This window comes from Pituophis catenifer, unplaced genomic scaffold (assembly GCF_029215685.1).
Source record: "Pituophis catenifer annectens isolate HBS135680 unplaced genomic scaffold, rPitCat1.0.hap2 SCAF_8, whole genome shotgun sequence".
Classification (NCBI taxonomy): domain Eukaryota; kingdom Metazoa; phylum Chordata; class Lepidosauria; order Squamata; family Colubridae; genus Pituophis; species Pituophis catenifer.
The window spans coordinates 11864313-11887408 of record NW_027256888.1 but is presented as its reverse complement, the minus strand read 5'-3'; the positions used below and the strand labels follow the sequence as shown (position 1 = coordinate 11887408).

The 23096-nt window shown below is 42.7% G+C and overlaps 1 protein-coding gene across 1 annotated transcript; it reads left to right on the top strand.

Moving 5' to 3' along the window:
• Positions 1-1723: 1723 nt before the first annotated feature.
• Positions 1724-18919, top strand: NIPAL1 (NIPA like domain containing 1). The gene is made up of 6 exons (XM_070948579.1): positions 1724-1754; positions 6989-7255; positions 13447-13503; positions 14541-14631; positions 15801-15961; positions 18300-18919. The coding sequence occupies exons 1-6, from the start codon at positions 1724-1726 to the stop codon at positions 18917-18919; spliced, it is 1227 nt and encodes a 408-aa protein (XP_070804680.1).
• The last annotated feature ends 4177 nt before the right edge of the window (positions 18920-23096 follow it).

The following is a 23096-nucleotide window of genomic DNA, read 5'->3' as shown; positions in this document are numbered from 1 at the left end:
TCCATTCCATTCCATTCCAATTCTATATTCTATGCTATGCTATGCTATTCCATTCCAATCTAATTCTATATTCTATTCTATTCCATTAGATTCCATTCCAATCTAATTCTATATTCTATGCTATGCTATGCTATGCTATGCTATGCTATTCCATTCCATTCCAATCTAATTCTATATTCCATTCCATTCCATTCCATTCCAATTCTATATTCTATGCTATGCTATGCTATTCCATTCCAATCTAATTCTATATTCTATTCTATTCCATTAGATTCCATTCCAATCTAATTCTATATTCTATGCTATGCTATGCTATGCTATGCTATTCCATTCCAATCTAATTCTATATTCTATGCTATGCTATGCTATGCTATGCTATTCTATTCCAATCTAATTCTATATTCTATTCTATTCTATTCCATTCCAATCTAATTCTATATTCTATTCTATTCTATTCTATTCTATTCTATTCTATTCTATTCTATTCTATTCCAATCTAATTCTATATTCTATTCCATTCCATTCCATTCCATTCCAATCTAATTCTATATTCTATGCTATGCTATGCTATGCTATGTATTTTCTATTCTATTCTATTCTATTCTATTCCAATCTAATTCTATATTCTATTCCATTCCATTCCATTCCAATCTAATTCTATATTCTATGCTATGCTATGCTATGCTATGTATTTTCTATTCTATTCTATTCTATTCTATTCTATTCTATTCTATTCTATTCTATTCTATTCTATTCCAATCTAATTCTATATTCTATTCCATTCCATTCCATTCCAATCTAATTCTATATTCTATGCTATGCTATGCTATGCTATGTATTTTCTATTCTATTCTATTCTATTCTATTCCAATCTAATTCTATATTCTATTCCATTCCATTCCATTCCATTCCAATCTAATTCTATATTCTATGCTATGCTATGCTATGCTATGTATTTTCTATTCTATTCTATTCTATTCTATTCTATTCTATTCTATTCTATTCTATTCTATTCTATTCTATTCTATTCCAATCTAATTCTATATTCTATTCCATTCCATTCCATTCCATTCCAATCTAATTCTATATTCTATGCTTTGCTATGCTATGTATTTTCTATTCTATTCTATTCTATTCTATTCTATTCTATTCTATTCTATTCTATTCTATTCTATTCTATTCTATTCTATTCTATTCTATTCCAATCTAATTCTATATTCTATTCTATTCTATTCTATTCTCCATTTATCTGAACACCCCACCCCCACCCCCACCCCCCCACCTCCGCCCAAAAGGCTCACCTTCAGCCAAACCTCGGTTGCCTGGACTCGGTTTCCGCAGACGGATCATATAAGAAAGCGCCGCTTCTCCTCGGGAAGGAACCCAGGTCAGGATGGAACGTTCAAACCGCTTGCTGGCCTTTATGACGTCACAATGGAGGGGGGGGGGAAAGAAAAAAGAAAAAGAAAACCCCAGAGCTAGAAAGGTCTCTCCGCGACTCCCGCCCCTCGGCTGGGATTGGTGGGCGCGGCGCGGCTCTTTAAAAAGGGAGGAGGCCGCGCCAGATGTTCGCCTCGCCAAGCGAGGAAGGCGGCTCCGAGCGCTGGGCTGCTGCGGTTCCCACCGGAGGGAGGGAGGGCGAGGGGGTCTCCTCCTGTCCCGCTGACTGCGAGGGATCGTCCGTCCCTGGCCGGTGTGTGAGCTGTCCGAACGTGGGGAGAAAATGGTGTTGCTCCCCCAGTCGTGCAAGGAAGGTCAGTGGCTGCCTTCTCCCCCCCTTTTTTTGGGGTGGGGGGTGGGGAAGGGTGGGGGGGGTCTTTAATTTCTGCCCAAAGATTCGCCTCCCACCTGAGTCGCTGAGAAAGACGTGAGCAGTAGCAGTAGTGGTAGTAGTGAAGTAGTAGTAGTAGTGGTAGTAGTAAAGTAGTAGTAGTGGGAGTGGCAGTAGTAGAGTCACAACTAGAGAGGGGTTAGCGGGGGGGGGTTCCTCGCTTAGGAGAGGGAGCAGGCTTTGCCGCGCCTGGGTTCCGCCAATCCTACTAGGCGTGGGAAGCTTTTAAAGTTTTTAAAGTTGTTTTTTTTTTTTCTAAAAAAAAGTTTTTAAAACTGCATCTTTAAACCAGAGTTGGCGCCTCCAAACTCAACAGGTGAGAGTGGTGAGCGTTGAATGGAGCGGCTTTCTGCAGAAAAATCGCTACACGAAAATAATAATAATTAATAATAATAATAATAATAATAATGAGGAGGAGGAAGGAGGAGGAGGAGGAGGAGAATAAGGAGGGGAAGGGGAAGGGGAAGAGGAAGAGGAAGAAGAAGAGGAAGAAGAAGAGGAAGAAGAAGAGGAAGAAGAAGAGTAGTAGTAGTAGTAGTAGTAGTTTGGATTTGAATACAGCAAAAACCACTGGGAACATCAGGTTGAGAAAGTTTTAGAGAATGAGAAACTCAAGATCTTGTGGGACTTTAGGATTCAGACTGACAGGCACTTGGTCCACAACACACCTGACATAACAATAGTTGAAAAGAAAAAAGTATGGTTCATTGACATTGCAATACCTGGTGATGCACGGATTGAAGATAAGCAGCAAGAAAAAATCACGAAGTACCGGGACTTGCAAATTGAAGTTGAGCGACTGTGGAAAAAGAAATCGTGTGTTGTCCCGATTGTAATTGGAGCCCTTGGAGCAATACCCAAAGGGCTACCCCGCTATTTAGAAATTCTAAATTTGCCGGACTTGAACATTTTGACTCTACAAAAAACCACCTTACTCGGAACAGCTCACATCCTCCGACGATACCTTAACAGTTCCTAGGTCCTTGGTTAGGACTCGAGCTGCTGAGCTATTAACCAGCCTCAAAGGCTGTGAATCTCACTAAAGATTTATTATTATTATTATTATTATTATTATTATTATTATTATTATTATTATTATATCAAATGCAAATGGCTTTAGTTTAAAGTTGGAGGGGATTTTAAACCCAACCTTGAAAAAAAAGGGAGGGTGACCGATCTTGAGGACCAAATCCAAAACACAGCCCCCCACCCCACCCCCAAAGTAATCCATCGAACAATGAGGAAGGGAGTGGTGAGAAGGAAGGGGGAACTCAAGAACAAGGAAAGCCCAGCGTCAGCCTGTAAAGGACTCGGATGCCTCTACTACACTAATGCTCCGGGTATGAGGAATAAGCAGGGTGAACCTGACCTCTTAGTACAGGAGGACAGGTATGATATAGGTGCCATTACCGAAGGTGGGGAGGATGAAACTGGTGACTGGAACGTGATGCTGGAAGTATATCAACTGTTCAAAAGAAACAGACCTAACAAAAAAGATGCTGGTGCAGGGGTGAAATCCAGCAGGTTCTGACAGGTTCGGGAGAACCCGTAGCGGAAATTTTGAGCAGTTCAGAGAACCGGCAAATGCCACCTCTGGCTGGCCCCACAGTGGGGTGGGAATGGAGAGTTTGCAATATCCTTCCCCCAGGAGCGGGGTGGGAATGGGGATTTTGCAGTATCCTTTCCCTGGAGTGGGGTGGGAATGGGGATTTTGCAGTATCCTTCCTCCAGGAGTGGGGTGGGAATGGAGATTTTGCAGTATCCTTCCCCCACCAAGCCACGCTCACCAAGCCATGCCCACAGAACCGGTAGTAAACAAATTTTGGATTTCACCACTGTGCTGGTGTTAGCTTATATGTGAGAAACCAGTGCACCGCTACGGAATATGGGTTAATATAAAAGAGAGGAAGAAAAGAAAGAAATGACATTGCCATAGGTGTATATCCATGATGGGGAACTTACGGCACGCGTGCCAGAGGTGGCATGCAGTGCCCTCTGTGGCCACGTGAGCCATCGCCCCAGTTCAGCTCCGCTGCACATGCGCCTCCCACTAGCCAGCTGGTCTTCGGGTCTCTGTCGCGCATGCGCGGGGGGTGGGGCGTGTGGGGGGGGACACATGCGTGGGGTGTAGTGTGTGCAGGAGGGGTGCATGTAGAGGGTGCACATGTGCGGAGGGGAGGGGGCGTATGCGGATGTGCAGGGGTGAGTGCAGGGTCACGCACATGCATGGGGGCACACGCATGTGCCACGGTGGGGCGCATGCATGGGGGCCACACGCGCATTGCATTTTGGAGGTTCAGCCACGCACGCTTTGGGCACTCGATCCAGAAAAGGTTAGCCATCACTGGTGTATACTATAGGCCACCCAACTTAAGCAGAAGACATAATGAACATTCTGCTCATCAGCTAAACAAAGTGTGCAGGAAATGCACCACAGTAATAATGGAGGACTTTAACTACCCTGATATCAACTAGGAGACAAACCTTACAGCAACTAGGAGATCAAACAAGTTCCTGACCAGCTGAGCTCACAACTTCATCATCCAAAAGGTAGAGGAAGGAACTAAAGGTCAGCTGTACTGGACTTAATTCTTACTAATAGAGATGAAATGACTACCAACCTGCCTTCCATTGAGGACCTGTATACTGCACGAGTCAAAAAGAGGGCTGTGAAAATATCTACAGACCCCTCGCATCCTCAACATAAATTGTTTCAACTCCTACCCTCAAAACGACGCTATAGAGCACTGCACACCAGAACAACTAGACACAAGGACGGTTTCTTCCCGAACGCCATCACTCTGCTAAACAACTAATTCCCACAACGCTATCAAACTATTCACTGTTATTATTCACTAATTATTCACTCATCGTTCCTATCATCCATCTCCTCCCACTTATGACTGTATGACTGTAACCTTGTTGCTGGTATTCTTATGATTTATATTGATATTAATAGTTTCCTGATTGCTTATTTGTACCCTATGACTATCATTAAGTGTTGTACCTTATGATTCTTGACGAATATATCTTTTATGTACACTGAGAGCATATTCACCAAGACAAATTCCTTGTGTGTCCAATCACACTTGGCCAATAAAGAAGTCTAGTCTATTTTATTCTATTCTTTCCTCTTCCTCATTTCTCTTCCTCTTCCTCATTTCTCTTTCCTCATTTCTCATTATTTCTCATTTCTCATTATATCTCATTTCTATTTCTATATTTCTATTTCTATTCTTTGATATTAGCGTACCTCTTGTCCTGCGATGAGTTGTCCATGGCGAGTTGGCAGTGATGAACTGGCCATGAGGGAAATGAGGGCTGGCTTAACATATTTTTAAATATTTTAATTGGTTTGTCATTTTAAACTGGGGCCAAATTAATATATATTCTTTTAATTGTTTTTAATGTTTGTATTGTATGTTTTTATCTGGCTGTACACTGCCCTGAGTCCCTCGGGAGAAGGTGCGGTATATAAATTCGAAATAAAATAAAATAAAAATAAAAATAGCAGAGAGCACCTTGAAATGAACAAGACAATTACTTGAAGCCAGCATGGGTTTGTCAAAAACAGATCCTGCCAGACAAACCTTATTGCCTTCTATGTCAAAGTGACTAAATTAATGGATAAGGGAAAATGCTATGGGCATAGTTTACTTAGAGTTCAGTAAGGCATTTGACAAAGTAGACCGCAGCCTATTTCTTGGCAAATAGAAGAACAATGTGAGATAGACAGTACTACCACTAGATAGATTTGCAACTAGCTGACCAACCACTCTTGGCAGGTTCTCCTCAGTGGAACTACACATCTACATGGACGATAGCATGTAGTGGGGTTCTGCCTTAGGTGGGGTATTCTTGAATATCTTCATAAATGATTTAGATGAGGGGATAGAAGGGGAACACAACTACAAACAAGTTATTTGAATTAATGGTCATGAAGAAAGAACTTATTCTTTCTGCCTGATGCCCTGCAGTTTTGCAATACAGCTTCTCAGTTGATCTGATGGAAGGAGATACAGATTAATACGGATACAGATTAACACAGTTGGAAGGGACCTTGTAGGTCATCTAGTCTGACCCCCTGCCCAAGTAGGAAACCCTACACCAGTTCTGAAAAATGGCAGTCCAATCTCTTCTTGAAAGCCTCCAGTGGTGAAGCTCCCACAACTTCCAAAGGCAACTTCTGTTCCATTGGTGGATTGTTCTCGCTGTCAGAAAATTTCTCCTTATTTCTAAGTTGACTCTCTCCTTGATCAGTTTCCATCCATTATTCCTTGTCTGGCCTTCAAGTGCCTTGGAAAACAGCTTGACCCCCCCTCCTCTCTGTGGCAGCCCCTCAAATATTGGAACACTGCTATCATGTCTCCCCTGCAGTGGTGAAATTCAAAAATTTTCCCTATTGGTTCCGTGGGCATGGCTTGGTGGGTGTGGCTTGGTGGTCATGTGACCAGGCAGGCGTGGCTTGGTGGTCATGACGGTGGGTGTGGTTTGGTCATGTGACTGGGTGGGCATGGCTGCACAACTGACACGATGTAAAAGCAATTGGACCTCACACAAAATGGCCCCTGCAACAAGCAGGAACCTCACAGAGTCACAGAGAGCTCCAAAACAAACTATCACACTTTACACAAAAATAACACACAAGCTGCACAACGGACTCGCACACAATGCAAAAGCAGCTGGACTTCACACAAAATGGCCCCTGCAACAAGCAGGCACCTCACAGACAATCAAGTACAGCTGATTGTCTCACAGCTGATCGGTAGTAAAAAAAATGCCCAAAAAAAGTAAAAAAAGTTCCAACGATCGTGCGGCACAGCTGATTGTCGTATTTTTTAAAGTATTTTTTTAAACTACGGATTCGGGCAAACTGTAGCAATTATTACTACCAGTTCTGGCAAACTGGCCCGAACAGGTAGCATTTCAGCCCTGCTCTCCTGGTCCTTGTCTTCACTAGACTAGCCATGCCCAGTTCCTGTAACCGTTCGTCATATGCTTTAGCCTCCAGTCCCCTAATCCTCCTGGTTGCTCTTCTCTGCACTTTCGTTTGTTTTGCTAAGAGTTTGTTTTGCTAAGCCTGTAGATCAGCTCTGCAAACATTTTCTAACATACGTGCATCAGATGCTGAGTCCATCCTTTTTCTGTTTTTCCTAGGGGAAGTGTTTCCTTTGGCTTGCCCCAACTCTCAACATGCATGGTGCCAGATCCTCAATGTATCGGAGCTACAAGCTTCTTTCTTTGCCTATTCAGGGAGATACCCCAACGAAACAGTGCTGAATGTTTCCACTCCTCAAGGAAGCAAATACAGCTTATACCTAGGTGTCGCATTGGCCATCGGCTCCAGTATCTTTGTGGGTTCCAGCTTTATACTGAAGAAGAAAGGCCTTTTGCAAATGGCTGCAAAAGGTTTCACTAGAGCTGGTAAAAAAAAATAAATACTACTTTCAAATATCTTTTTTTGAAATTGGGAATCAAGTCTCAAAGCATAGCTTGGCTATCTATCTCCAATGTGTATTTACCATATTTTTCGGAGTATAAGGCGCACGTTTTTCCCCCCTAAAATAAGGTGACCAGACGTCCCGCTTTTGGCGGGACAGTCCCGCTTTTGAGCAATTTGTCCCGCGTCCCGCGGCGTTTCAAAAAAGTCCCGATTTTTCTTGAGCCCCAGCTGATGGCTAGAAGAAAAAAAAACTGTTTAAACTCTTGCCCGGGGCTTCAAAGGGCCGCCCTACAGGCAATCAGTGTAAAGCAGTTTTTTTTCCCCCTAGCTAAGCTTCAGAAACGAAAACGAAACCGAAACCAGGGTCTTTGGTGCAGCGTGACAAAATGAGGCAGAGAGAGATTTATTTTTATTTTTATTTTTCCTCCCCCAAAAAGGTAGGTGAAAAACTGCAAACATGGGAAATTTAGGAGGAGAGTTCAAGATTTTAAAACACAAAGGAAAAAAAGCTGTATTTAACTAGGGAATTGTAATAATTGAGATACTATTAATTGTATATTGTGTTGAAAGCAGAAATGGTTAAGTTGTGGTTCGGAGGAATATATGGGAGAAATTATTTGGTTTATTATTATTGGTAAATATAATTAATTGATTTGTAAGAAATTGGATTGCATGGAAATAATTGGAATATTCATGTTCATATTGATTAATATACAAAAAAGATAGTTTTATAACTAATTGATTTATATTAAAATGTTGAATTTGTATTAAACAACTGTATTACATAATTACATAATTAAACAATGTGAGGATGGATATAAAAATAGATGACAATGGGAAGGGGTATAATATAGAATAGAAGGGAAAAATTGAATTTGATTAAGATTAGAGATGAGGATGAAGGGTAATATTGGTTTTTTTAAAAAATAGATGAGGAATAAATATGGCAAAAAGGAAATATAGAAATTGTAAATTTAATTGAAATGACTAAACGCTGTTTAAATTTGTGAACCAGCCAAATATTCTGTTCAAAGAAAATACATTGTATGTTTGTATGTGTGTTTCTAATTATTGCTATTTATTCATATTTGTTCTCTTTTATTCTTTAAAGTTTAACAATTCATTCTTTATCTTAATATCTTTATATTTGCTTGGGGTTGGCTTTCTTCCCTTTCATCTTTTTTATTGTACAGCAATCTTTCTCCTCAAACCTACCACCTCTCTCTTTTCTTTCCTTCTTACTTTCTCTTCCCCCCACCCTCTTTTTCTCCTCCCTACTTCCTCTTTCTTTCTCCTTCTCCTCCTCTCTTCCTCCCTCTCTTACCCTCACTCCTACTCTAATTTCCATTCCTTCATCCCTCTCTATTGCTGTAATCCTTTAATGCATATGGACTACTCAGAGGGCTGAAAAAGTTATTTTTGACTGGTCCTCACACTTTTGACCAGTCCTCGAACTTATGACTGTCCTCACATTTTACATTTTTGCCCTATCTTGTCATCATGGTGAAGAGAAGCAGTTGTGAAATGAGTGACATGGTTGTTAAGAATGCTGCATGGGCATAAATGTGAGGATGGTCATAAGTGTGAGGACCAGTCAAAAGTGCGAGGACCTGTCAGAAATGACTTTTTTCAGCTCTCTGGTTAGTCCTTTTGTGCATATGGACTACTCAGAGGGCTGAAAAAGTTATTTTTGACTGGTCCTCACACTTTTGACCAGTCCTCGAACTTACGACTGTCCTCACATTTTACATTTTTGCCCTATTTTGTCACCATGTTGAAGAGAAGCAGTTGTGAAATGAGTGACATGGTTGTTAAGAATGCTGCATGGGCATAAATGTGAGGATGGTCATAAGTGTGAGGACCAGTTAAAAGTGCGAGGACCTGTCAGAAATGACTTTTTTCAGCCCTCTGGTTAGTCCTTTTGTGCATATGGACTACTCAGAGGGCTGTAAAAGTTATTTTTGACTGGTCCTCGCACTTTTGACCAATCCTCGAAATTACGACTGTCCTCACATTTTACGTTTTTTTCCCTATCTTATCACCATGGTGAAGAGAAGCAGTTGTGAAATGAGTGACATGGTTGTTAAGAATGCTGCACGGGCATAAATGTGAGCATGGTCATAAGTGTGAGGAACAGTCAAAAGTGTGAGGACCTGTCAGAAATGACTTTCCAGCCCTCTGAGTAGTCCCTATACACATAGCCATGGCCACCCGGTCACATGACCAGCTAGCCACGCCCACCCAGTCACATGGCCTCCAAGCCATGCCCACACAATAAGCCACGCCCACAATGGTGTCCCTCTTACCAATGTTAAAATCTGTTCACCTTACCCTATACACATAGCCATGGCCACCCGGTCACATGACCAGCTAGCCACGCCCACCCAGTCACATGACCAGCTAGCCACGCCCACAAAATAAGCCATGCCCACAATGTCCCTCTTTACCAATGTTAAAATCTGGTCACCTTACCCTAAAAGGGGGTGAAAATTTAGGTGTGTCTTATATACCGAATGTAGCCCCACCCACCCACTGGCCCCCACCCTTTCGCCTCTGCCTCCCAGCAATTTACCTCCTTGCAGCAAGCAGCAAGAAGAAACAGCTCGTTTCAGCTACAGCACAACCTAATTAGCACAGGTTGATTGGATCAGCCTCCCGACTCTCAGCTGTTTTGCTCTCAGCTGTTTTGCACAGGGCTCTGCTGCTTGCTGCAAGGAGGTAAATTGCTGGGAGCAGATTTTCTTTTTTCTTGTGCTAATCAAGCTATGCTGAAAATGAAAATGAAAGTAAAGCAGGCTGTTTGCTGCAAAATGAGGCAAAATTGCTGGGAGGCAGAGGCAGATTTCTTTTTCTTGTTTTCCTCACCAAAAAAGGTAGGTGCGTCTTATAGTCCGGAGCGTCTTATACTCTGAAAAATACGGTAGTATTTAATAGTTCGTTCAGATTATACTTTTGTGGAAAGCGTAGGATATATTCTTCATCCAATATGAAGCATTCTATTTGTTCAGTTTTTTCCCCCCCCCCCTGTCATTGTAGGCGGTCTGAGGAGAGAGTTTGGGGCCTTTTGACAGTAAATAGATGAATAATAAAGAAGAGTTGTTGAAGAAAAATACATTCACAGTATTTTGATCTTTACGTGTGTACATAACAAAAAGTGGTCTTGAAACAACAAACAAATTTACTCTTCTGTTAACTAAGTTTAGTAACTTAGTTTCTCTATAACTCATAACTATAATATGATTTATTTGCTTTTTATTCCACCTTTATTATTGTTTGTAAATAACTCAAGGTGGCCAATGCTTCTATTTTTTTTATCTTTTACTTTTTAGAAGACAGAACATGACAAACATAAAACATATATTTCCTTTTTACAACAGTTTCATAACGGTATTCTTCTATTATTTACATTCTTCCCCTGCTCTTCTTTAACTATACTTGTCTTTATAGTCTTTATTTATTCCTTATTTCTGTATATAATACTTCAAACATAATATTATAACTATATATTATTTTACAAACATCGTCCGTTTTGTGACATTTTCCCATTCATTCTAATTTACTACTTCTAGTCTCCAGCCAATTATACCATTTGTTCCATACTGCATGATATTCTGTATCCTCCTTTTATCGCCTTCGTTAATTTGTCCATCTCAGCACAGTCCAGATTTTTTTCTTATCAGTTCTTCCTCAGTTGGTAAATTATTATTTTTCCAATTTTGTGCATATGATATCCTTGCTGCCGTTATTATATGTAAAATTGGTATATTTCCTGGTGGATATTCCCAATAAGTATATCTCCGGTTTCCAATCTATGGGTTGCTCGATTATCTCTTCCAACCATTTTCTAATTTTGGTCCAATACCTTTTTTTTTTTTTTTTTTGCTTTAATTTATATGCCGCCCTTCTCCGGAGACTCAGGGCGGCTTACAATGCGTTAAGCAATAGCCTTCATACTTTTGTATATTTATACAAAGTCAGCTTATTGTCCCCACAATCTGGGTCCTCATTTCATCTACCTTTGAAAGGATGGAAGGCTGAGTCAACCTTGAGTCTGGTGAGATTTGAACTTGCAGTAATTGCAAGCAGCAGATGTTAATCTGTTAATAACAGTGCTTTAGTCCACTGTACTACAGGCTCATTTTGCAGATGGGCATGTCCAAAAGGTAACCGATGCTTCTAATACCCCTTCCTTCTCCTGTTTTCTCCACAACAACCCTGTGAGGTGGCTTGGGCTGAGAGGAAGTGACTGGTCCAAACTCACCCAGCTGACTTTCATGCCCAAGACAGGTCTAGAACTGACAGAATCCTGGTTTATGGCCAATAGCTTCATAAATGACCTAGATGAGGGAATGTAGCGCTGTGGTGGCATAGTGGTTAAAATGCGGTACTGCAGGCTACTTCCTCTGCCTGCCGGCTGGTTGCAATTTGGCAGTTCGAATCTCACCAGGATCAAGGTTGACTCAGCCTTCCATCCTTCCGAGGTCAGTAAAATGAGGACCGAGATTGTTGGGGGGCAAGAGGCTGACTCTGTAAACCGCTTAGAGAGGGCTGTGAAGCACTGTGAAGCGGTATATAAGTCTAAATGCTATTGCTATAGAAGGAGCGCTGATCAAATTTGCAGAGATGGCACCAAACTGGGGGAATTGGAAGATAGACTGAAGATTCAGAAAGATGATGATTGGGCCCTAGCCAACAAGATGCAGTTCAGTGGTGAGAAAGGCAAGATCCTGCATTTAGGCAGGAAAAATCAAATGTACAGGTGTAGAATAGATAGTCCATGGGCTATCTATAGTAACTAGTAGCGAGAAATATCTAGGTATCCTAGTGCATGAGTCCCCAAACCCCAGTCCATGGACTGGCAGCGGTCCACAGAATGCTAGAAACCGGTAGTTCGGAGAACCCGCAAATACCCCCTCTGGATGGCCACAGGAGTGGGGAGGGAATGGAGATTTTGCAGTATCCTTCCCCTGGAGTGGGGAGGGAATGGGGATGTTGCAATATCCTTCCCCTGGAGTGGGGAGGGAATGGGGATTTTGCAGTATCCTTCCCCTGGAGTGGGGTGGGAATGGAGATTTTGCAGTATCCTTCCCCAGGAGCGGGGAGGGAATGGGGATTTTGCAGTATCCTTCCCCCAGGAGTGGGGAGGGAATGGAGATTTTGCAGTATCCTTCCCCCAGTCCATGGACTGGCAGTAGTCCACAGAATGCTAGAAACCGTTATTTCGGAGAACCGGCAAATACCTCCTCTGGATGGCCACAGGAGTGGGGAGGGAATGGAGATTTTGCAGTATCCTTCCCCTGGAGTGGGGAGGGAATGGAGATTTTGCAGTATCCTTTCCCCAGGAATGGGGTGAGAATGGGGATTTTGCAGTATCCTTCCCCCAGGAGTGGGGAGGGAATGGAGATTTTGCAGTATCCTTCCCCTGGAATGGGGAGGGAATGGAGATTTTGCAGTATCCTTTCCCCAGGAATGGGGTGGGAATGGGGATTTTGCAGTATCCTTCCCCCAGGAGTGGGGAGGGAATGGAGATTTTGCAGTATCCTTCCCCTGGAATGGGGTGGGAATGGGGATTTTGCAGTATCCTTCCCCTGGAGTGGGGAGGGAATGGAAATTTTGCAGTATCCTTCCCCAGGAGTGGGGAGGGAATGGAGATTTTGCAGTATCCTTCCCCTGGAATGAGGTGGGAATGAGGATTTTGTAGTATCCTTCCCCTGGAGTGGGGAGGGAATGAGGATTTTGCAGTATCCTTCCCCTGGAGTGGGGAGGGAATGGGGATTTTGCAGTATCCTTCCCCCAGGAGTGGGGAGGGAATGGAGATTTTGCAGTATCCTTCCCCTGGAATGGGGTGGGAATGGGGATTTTGCAGTATCCTTCCCCAGGAGCGGGGAGGGAATGGGGATTTTGCAGTATCCTTCCCTTGCCACGCCCACCAAGCCACGCCCACATTACCGGTAGTAAAAAAAAAAAAATGAACTCCACCATGGATTGCTGGTATAATTCTGCCTGCAGTTACAATGAAATAAGGAGGACACCGGGGGGGAAAAAAAATCTCCTTTGGGGGAAAGGAAAACATAAAAAAGGGGGTAGTTGAGGTATTTGAACAGAAGCCGAGTTGTAGGTTTTCCTTCCCCAAATGTTTTTTATGGTTGTATTGTTTATTTTTCCCCCCTAGGAGAGGGGGGCTATTCTTACCTCAAAGAATGGTTATGGTGGGCCGGATTGCTTTCCCGTAAGTATCAAAAGCTTTCAACCTTATCGTTGATATGTCGTTATTCTTTGCATACTTCTCGCTAAAAGAAACTGGCCGTAGTTGTTACCAGCAAGGCTTCCTCTGCCGTAATATTACTGTCCTACAGTAGGAATGGAAAGCGACTCCATTTCCATTTGCCAGAAATTCTTGCTAGGGTTATGGTTTCTTCATCCTTATATCATCCGTGGCCGATCGGTGCTTAAACGCATGAGAAAAAAGCCTGTTAAAACAAAACATCCTGCAATTAACAAGCTGCAATCAAGACAAAGACAGAGGGGAGGGGGGAAGGGAGGGAAAGGGAGAAAGGGGAGAGGGAGGGAGGGAGAGATGGGAAAGGAGAGAGAAGGAGGAGAGAGGGAGAGGAGAGAGGAGAACAGAGGGGAGGTGGGAAGGGAGGGAAAGGGAGAAAGGGGAGAGGGGGAGAGAGAGAAGGAGAGAGATGGGAAGGGACAGAGGAGGAGGGAGGGAGGAGAACAGAGGGGAGGGGGAAAGGGAGGGAAAGGGAGAAAGGGGAGAGGGAGGGAGGGAGAGATGGGAAGGGAGAGAGGAGAGAGGGAGAGGAGGAGGACAGAGGGGAGGTAGGAAGGGAGAAAGGGCAGAGGGGGAGAGAAGGAGAGAGATGGGAAGGGACAGGAGGAGGGAGGGAGGGAGAGGAGGACAGGAGAGGGGAAGGGAGGGAAAGGGAGAAAAGAGGGAGGGAGGGAGATGGGAAGGGAGAGAGGAGGAGAGAGGGAGAGGAGGAGGACAGAGGGGAGGTAGGAAGGGAGAAAGGGCAGAGGGGGAGAGGGAGAGAGAGAGAAGGAGGGAGAGAGATGGGAAGGGAGAGAGGAGGACAGAGGAGGGGGAGGGGGAAAGGGAGAAAGGGCAGAGTGGGAGAGGGAGAGAGATGGGGAGGGAGAGGAGGAGGAGAGAGGGGGAGGGGGGAGGGAGAGGAAGGAGGAGAGAGGGGAGGTGGGAAGGGAGAGAAAGGGAGAAAGGGTTAGTTAATTCTAGTTTGCTGTTGTGTTTTTTGGCAGTGGGAATAGGAGAAGCTGCCAACTTTGCTGCATACGCCTTTGCCCCGGCAACTTTGGTCACTCCATTGGGGGCACTAAGCGTCCTTATAAGGTTAGTAGTACAATTAGTACAATTGTTTTGCCAACTAAAACAAACTAGGATTAGAGTTCAATAGTGGCTCAATAGGGCATTGTAAATACATTGCGGGCTCTTATGCTCCTATTTTAGTTAAAATATGTCTATATTGTCTTTCTAAAGCAGTATTTCTCAAAATCGGCAACTTTAGGATGTGTGACTTTCAACTTCCAAAATTCCAGGGGTGAAATCCAGCAGGTTCTGACAGGTTCTGGAGAACCAGTAGCAGAAATTTTGAGTTGTTCGGAGAACCAGCAAATGTCACCTCTGGCTGGCCCCAGAGTGGGGTGGGAATGGAGACTTTGCAATATCCTTCCCCAGGAGTGGGGTGGGAATGGGGATTTTGCAATATCCTTCCCCCAGGAGTGGGGTGGGAATGGGGATTTTGCAGTATCCTTCCCCCAGGAATGGGGAGGGAATGGGGATTTTGCAATATCCTCCTGGAGTGGGGTGGGAATGGAGATTTTGCAGTATCCTTCCCCTGCCTTGCCAAGCCACGCCCACCAAGCTACACCCACAGAACCAGTAGTTAAAAAATTTTGGATTTCACTACTGCAAAATTCCACAGCCAGCCAAAAACGCTGTTTGGAAGAGTCCAAAGTGACAACATACCTCACTCCATACCTGTTAGAATTTGGCAATATAAAGATCTTTGGATTATGCACAAATACGCAGCACTGCCCCTTTCTTGTGTTTCCACAGAAATACACATTTTTCCTAATATGTGATTCTTTTAGTATATACAGGATTTAAATTGAGATTCTGGCCTTGACAATTACATTAGCCAAGCACTGTGGAAAGTAGATTTGTAAAGGCAGTTGCATATAAACACACGATTTACATCCTCTATGGCAGTTTAGGGACCATCGTGGGGCTCTCGGTTAAAAGATCATATGCAGTTCATTTCTAATGTGTCCAAAAGTCAGGAAGAGCAGTTTTAAAGCTTGGCAGAACTAAACTCAACTCCTCATGTGTTGATGGATCTAAGACGATTACGAAGTAATAATGTGCAAAAGTTGTCCATTTATAATATTGTCCTTGGTTCTTATTCATCCTAGCTATTCAGAGCGTCAGTTTCTAGATTTGTTACATTGCCAAGGGTTCTATCTTTGCTTAATTTCTCCCTTTTTCAAAATTTCAAACAGTGCGATATTGTCTTCCTATTTCCTGGATGAAAAGCTCAACATTCATGGAAAGCTGGGCTGTGTCTTAAGCATTCTGGGTTCCACTGTGATGGTGATCCATGCTCCTGAAGAGGAACAAATCACATCATTGGATGACATGGAAATAAAACTGAAAGATCCAGGTATGCTTACTAGAGAGCTACCATAGAATATGATGACTCTCCCGGAAGCTTCCCCAAATGCCTCTCCAGATGTTAATTTGGAGGATGAGCTGATCCTGGGCATGCTAGGAGGGGATGCAGCTGAGGGCTATGAGCTAAGAATGGAGGGGCTGAGGACAGGGGAGCGACCGGATGAACAGCTGGCTGAGCTAGAGGCACAGCTGCAGCTGGGAAGCCCAAAGGTTTCGGGTGGAGAGGGCACAAAGCTGCAGCTGGTCAGTGGAGATGCTGCCTCCTCCCGATCAGAGAGCACATAGGGCTGAGAGGAGGCAGGTACAATGAAGGTCAGCCAGGCTACTTGCGAGGAGGCAGCCTCACCCCTCTTGATGGGCTGCACCAGGAAGCAGTTACTTAGCTCAGCCAGGGGAATGCTGGGAACAATGTGTCTGTTTCCTTGCTTGCGTGCACGTGAGTAGGACAGCACATAGAATGAGCCCCTATTATGAAAATGTTTCCTCATAAATATATTTAGATTAGGCCAGAATCAGGGGTGAAATCCTCTGAAGTCTGCTACCGGTTCTGAGTCTGCTACCGAGCGCATGCAAACGCAGCGCTAAAAAAGGAACATTTTGAAGCCTTCTGAGTCTACAAAGGTAAGTAGAACAGCGGGGGGGGGTGGAATCCGCTGTGCCATGCAATTTAGATTAGCTAAAAACCAGGACATCCAGTGATTCTAGCTAATATAAATCACGCGTCACAGCTGATTGTCAAACAGCTGATTGTCGGAAATACCTATTTGGGCGAACTGGTAGCATTTTTTACTACCGGTTTGCCTGAACCAGTCTGAACCGGTAGCATTTCACCCCTGGCTAGAATCTGTTTATTTGTCCTATAAACAGATTTGAGATTGTGCATGTTCTCCCGCATGTACATTATTACAGCTGACATGGAGATACTGAATGGAAATACGTTAGAGTCTGTAGCTATCCAGCCAGCCCACATGTAAATAATTCAGCAGGATTCATTTATAGAAGAAACTTCTTTATATACAATAATATAAAACATGATGCATGTATACAACACCCATGCAGCTCTTGCAGCGTAGTAGAGAAGAAGGAGTAGAAGCAAGGACTAGAACTAAAGCAAGGAGTAAGGACAAACTCTTATATACACAGAACAGTTAAGCTAAGCCACGCCCAGGCTCCAAGCTGTCTGACATGGCTCACAACAAACCCTGTGTCTCAGTCACCAAACAGTTCCCATTGGCTGACTTGTTGTTATGGCTATTCCAGTTCATAAATTTTTATATGAATTTATTCTCAGAGACTCTTCCCATTCTGCTTACAATCTTTTTGGACTGTTGCCTTCTGGCAGAAGATACAGAACAATTAAAACTCGGACCACACGTTTTCTGAATAGTTTTTATCCCAGAGCTATAATTGCACTCAACAATGAACTAAAGGGACACCATCATTGAGCTGTTGGACAGTATTACTTGGTCTGTTGTGTGGATGTTTGGGTGGTTTAGGGGCGGGGAATTTGTGACGGGTGGGAGTGTGTTTGGGGATTGTTAGGTGTGTTGGACCTGGTCTTTGGGTGTTAAGTGAATTTCGTTGTATGGATATACTGTGTATACACGTACAATGACAATAAAGTTATTTATTTATATATTGACAAAATAGGCTAACGCAGAAGGAGGAAGGCTTCAGTTTCCAAACTGCTCCCAGGCTCTAGGCAACTGAGATGTAGTGAAAATCAAACAACAGGATTTCCGGCATGGGATACAACTGTGCTATTCTTTCTTCTTCTATCTCAGTGTTTCTCAACCTCCGCCACACCTCTTAAAGTTGCCGAGATTGAAAAACACTGGCATAGAGAAACCTTACGGTCAGTGCATAAATTCAAACATGTTCTATTTTAACCTCAATTTTTTAATAAAACATCCAGATCTTGAAGAGGAACCTTGGGTTATCAGTTTCTCTCCTAATGCTCCTCACACAGTTCTAAAGAGCCACCTCTTTAGAAGGCCACCCTATGTCCAGGAATACAGTAGAAATTAATACCTATTCTTGAAGAAAGGGAAAGTATTTCGTAAGTGATTCTCCACTTAGGGAACACCGGATCAAATGCACTTGATCACATCAACTGTGATTTGACATCTTTGCTGTTAAATCCTAACCAGTAGTGGGTTTCAATTTCGTTTGTTACCGGTTTGCTCGCGGGTGAGAAGTTTCTACGCATACGCAGAGATGTCCAGGTGGGTGGGCAGAGCTTCCCATCGCCAGCGGTCGCCTGAAGGGGGTGAACCGATAGCGACCCACTACTGGTCCTAACATATAATTATTTTCCTTTCCTGCAGTCTTCATTGTGTTCGCTGCCGTTATAATTCTGACCGCGCTGGTCCTTATTTTTGTCGTCGCTCCACGGTTTGGACAGACCAATATATTGGTCTACATCTCCATCTGTTCCCTGATAGGGGCTTTTTCAGTCTCCTCCGTCAAAGGCCTGGGTATCGCTATTAAAGACATGCTTTATCAGAAGCCAGTCTTCCGAAATCCGCTGCTCTACGTTTTAACCCTAGTTTTGGTGCTGGCCGTCAGCACTCAAATCAACTACCTCAACAAGTCACTGGATGTGTTTAACACGTCTATGGTCACTCCCATTTATTATGTGTGCTTCACAACCACCGTGGTGATCTGCTCCGTTATCCTCTTCAAAGAATGGAACAGCATGGAGCTTGGCGATATCATTGGAACCCTAAGTGGATTCTTCACCATAATCATTGGCATTTTCTTCCTTCACGCTTTCAAAAATGTCAGCATTACCTGGAACCAGTTGGCGGCTTCCGTTAAAAAAGACCCCAGCTTGCCTCTGCATGCTTACGAGTCTCATCACACTTTATTAGAAAATATGGACGCGCCCGTTTCGATATGCGACGAGGATAATACTCTGTTCAGCCGCGGAAATGAACGACAGTAGCCACCGTTGAAGCCATTTCTCACGGCTTACCGCCCACCAGAGGAATATCGTTATCTTCACTATCCCAGAATTTGGAGGAACAGAATGGGGGACGTGTCCTTTGTTTTTGGGTTAGAGAAGGAAATTCGGGTGTTTCTGTATTTGCCACTTTTGACAGCCTGCAAAAGTCACTGACGGCAGTAATGCTGTTTTAAGCGATGACTGTGGTTGCTACTAAAATGAATTACATATGTAAATGCATTTTCTAAATTGTATTTTATAGTTTCACTGTTTTAAAATGAGATTTTTTTCCCCCCTGAGGGCTAAGTGAAGGTATTTTGTGAAAACCAGGGCTTTTTCTAATGACTAGCATGTTATTAAATTGGAAATTGTAATTTATTCTAGTTTCCCAAGTAGGAAATGTCCAAAGAGAACATCTTCCCTTTTTTAGGTTTAACTTCCAGGAATAAAGTTTAAAGTCTAAGTACCTTAAATGAAAACAGGGTCTTTCTATGCCAGATAGCACTGAGACCATGAAATCCTTACAATAAACTCATGAAATCTGGGAAATAAGTTGGTGTATACTAAACATTTCTGGAAAGACTTTAAGTTTCATTTCCCTCATCAATTCCTTTTAATTGTTCAGCATAATAGATTAGCTTTTAAGACACACACGGATACTCACACATGTTAAATTCTCTTCCTTTTTATATAGAAATATATTATAATACAGTGTTGAGATTTTTTTAAAAATCCATAATGACTCTCGTGATTTTGTGAACTGGAAAGTGATTTTGGTTACATGCCGATGTCTGAAATACAATTATCAGTGCCAATAAATTTGGTTTCGAAATAGAATTCCATCTGCAAACACAGGCTTGGCTGTGTGAAGATTTTTGGTCATCTCTTCAGTATTTAATATTAACACTTTAGTTCCAAAACTGCTTAAGAAAGAGCTAGGCAGGTTTTATTACACAAATAAACAAATTGTATATTTAGCTCGCAATGGATAGGTGTGGACTTGGATAATACAATCTATTTAGCTCTGAATTTTTCTTATTACTTTGGTTTATTAAGAATTTGCACCTGTCTCATGATAGGGAACCATAGGTTTTTAATTATTTTGAATATTCAGTTATTGTGTGGCTCATCTGAGAACCGTAAGCAGTGACGGTGAAGTGCCATTCGGGGGGGGGGGGGGGGAAATGCTTTTCTGTATCTGTATGAAGTTTGCCGTAACTATTTAAAAATATTTAATATTTAATTTTATGAATGGAAAATCTTCAAAGCTTTGATATAATATTGACAAAAATGAATAAAAATGTTTTGATAAAGTATATATCCTACTAACATTGGGCCAGTTTTTATATTTTATATCATCCTAATCTATCTGGAGGATCCTCCTGGATGCAGGGAATCAGAGGTCGGTCCATATAAGATTCAGATCAAGAAAATATTTAGGCAACCCACCCAAGAGTGTGAATTGATTGCTATTGATGGTTTTTTCCAATTAAGACAAAAGATAGTTCACCCGGCTTCTGTATAAAGCGCAATTTTGGGGAATATCCCTTATTTTTAAGGTAACAAATCACTGGGCAAATTGTTGTGGTCCGCCAGCAGCCTGCGGAGCTGGCAGTGGAATCGGACAGCGAGGAGGCTGGGCAGGAACATGGGCCAGTCCTGGAGTCTATGGAAGACCCCGACAAGGGCTCTGCGTTGGAGGCAGAGATGGGGCCAGGGACATCTGGAGTGATGCGCAGACTCCGGAGCCCCCAGAGTCGGACAGCAGAGAGGCAGAGGAACAGGAGGAGCCTGTTCCTAGTACACGCATGCGCAGAACTGTCAGAAGGCAAGAGCAGCTAAAGCAAAAGGGACAACTTGGGAGTAAGGCCAGGAGATGATTGGCCCTTCCCATAAGGCTTAAAAGAGAAGCAGAGGCACTTGGGCCCTTTTGCAGGAAAGCAACATTGCTAACTCTGTTTCCAGTTGGCATCTCTTGTTTGTTTCTGAACTTCGTGGGGCTTTGCCAAGTAAGGCCTTTGGCAGGGTGTCAAAGAAGATAAAGGTTGGTAATAATCCCAAAGGACGTCTTCCGAAGGACTTGTTTTGCAACTAATTGGGACTCAGCTGGGAATGAACGTAATTCTCAGCTGTTACAATAAAATAGGTTTGTTTGGGACTAATTGTGTATTGTGATTACTCAGTAAGCCTAGGTCACAATACGAATTTCTCTGGTGGTGCCATTCTTCGAAGCAAAAACCACATGTGCTGCAATTTTGCAGAAAGTCTTTATGTAACATGATAAGAGTATTTCTCTTTCAAGAATATAGTCTAGTCCAGGAGTGTCAAACTCTTAGCCTGTGGTCCGGATGTGTCATGTGCTGCCCACGCCCACCCGTAGGTTGCGATATGTCACGTGACGACGCGAATTTGACACCCCTGGTTTAGTCTTTATGTTAAAAAATGTGGGGCAAGGGGCTTGCTGAAATCTTAACTATTAGACGTAGCTAAGTAACAGTTGGGAATGGTAATGTCCTTTAGCTGCTACTCCACACCTAACCTCTTTTCAAATGTAATTAACTTGGATTTATGCAAGCAGCATTGGTATTCTTTAGCAGTAGAGTCTGGATTGTTTGGGTGAAATGACATAATGGATAGGATTGTGTAATTTCCTCTCCCTGAACAGAATTGCAAAATTACCTTTGCTGATTTTGAAGAGTTTCAGGATAAAGCAAAAAATACTTATTTTCCTTTTGGGGTCTGCAGTGCACTGTTATCTAAGATGGTTTCGATGCTTCTGAATCGTTGCGTGACATGAGAAATTACCATACGTCCCCATACAACTTTAGGATGAACTTTGGGATGGTCATAATTTATGACATGGTGAGTAGTTTAGGAACTATCTTAATGAGTGCGAAGCAGGGGTGAAATGCTCCTGGTTCGGACCGGATTGCCTGATCCGGTAGCGATGGCGGTGGGTGGTTCTGGTAGCAAAAATCCCTGCCCCCCCTCCCATGTCCAGCTGAGCCGCGCGATCATCAGAGGCTTTTTTTTTTTACTTTTAAAAGCATTTTTGTCTTCGGCTGAAAAAATGCTTTAAAAAGTAAAAAAAAGCCTCTGATGATCGCGTGGCTCAGCTGAGATCATCAGAGCCTTTTAAAAGCATTTTTCTACCACCACTTCAGCCATAAAAAAATACACACACAAAAAAAAAGTTGGCCACGCCCATCCAGTCACATTAACCCCCCCACACACACACACATCAAGCCACAGAACTGGTAGTAAGAAATTTTACATTTCACCACTGGTGCGAAGGTTAAAGAAATTGAAAAGAAAGTATATATAAATAGAAAATCAGGGTTGATCGGATACCACTTTGGAAATTATTGAATTGAAAATAAATACAACAATGGAGAGAGAATGGAAAGAGGAGTAGAGGGATAGATAGGAGGGGAGAAGAGAGGAAGGAGAGAGAGGAACAGAAGAAAGGGAAAAGGAAAGGAAGGGGAAATAAGAGTAGGAGAGAAGGTTAGAAAGGAAGGAAGAAGGGTGGAGTGGGGGAAAGGAAGGGGAAAGGGAGGAGGAAAGAAAGGATGGAAGAAGGGAGGGAAGGGAAAGAGAGGAAGAGAAGGAGGATTGTTGTAAAATAAGGGAGATGGAATGGTACAAGAGCAACCCCGAGTATACTCAAATTTTTTAGGATGAAGAATGAACTAATATGAAAGTTAAAAGATTATGTATGAGAAACTGTACATTTAAGACATATTTATGAGAAATAAAAATAAACATATTCAAAATAATAATGAGTGCGAAGGTTTAATTTTGCCCCACAGACCCACCTGAAAATGAAAACCAGTAGTTCACCCTTTCATCACAACTTCATATTGATTATATGAAGTAACATTTATTAGACACGTTTTGCTATGCATTATTTCCCTGGCAATATAGCACGCTTTGCAGTTGGTAAAATCAAAATAATAATCCGATAAAAAAAAACAAAACCCAACCTTTCCAGTTTGTAATAAAGTTGGGAGCTTGTTCTCTTTTTTGCTAAATGCCAAACTGAACGTGCAGCATATGATAAAGTAGTTGATACGTTGTGCTTTTAAATAGTGTGGGACATACTACGTTCTCCCTTCGTACGAAAACCTACGTGCGGTGCATATTTACAATCCATAAATGGTATTTAGAATACATT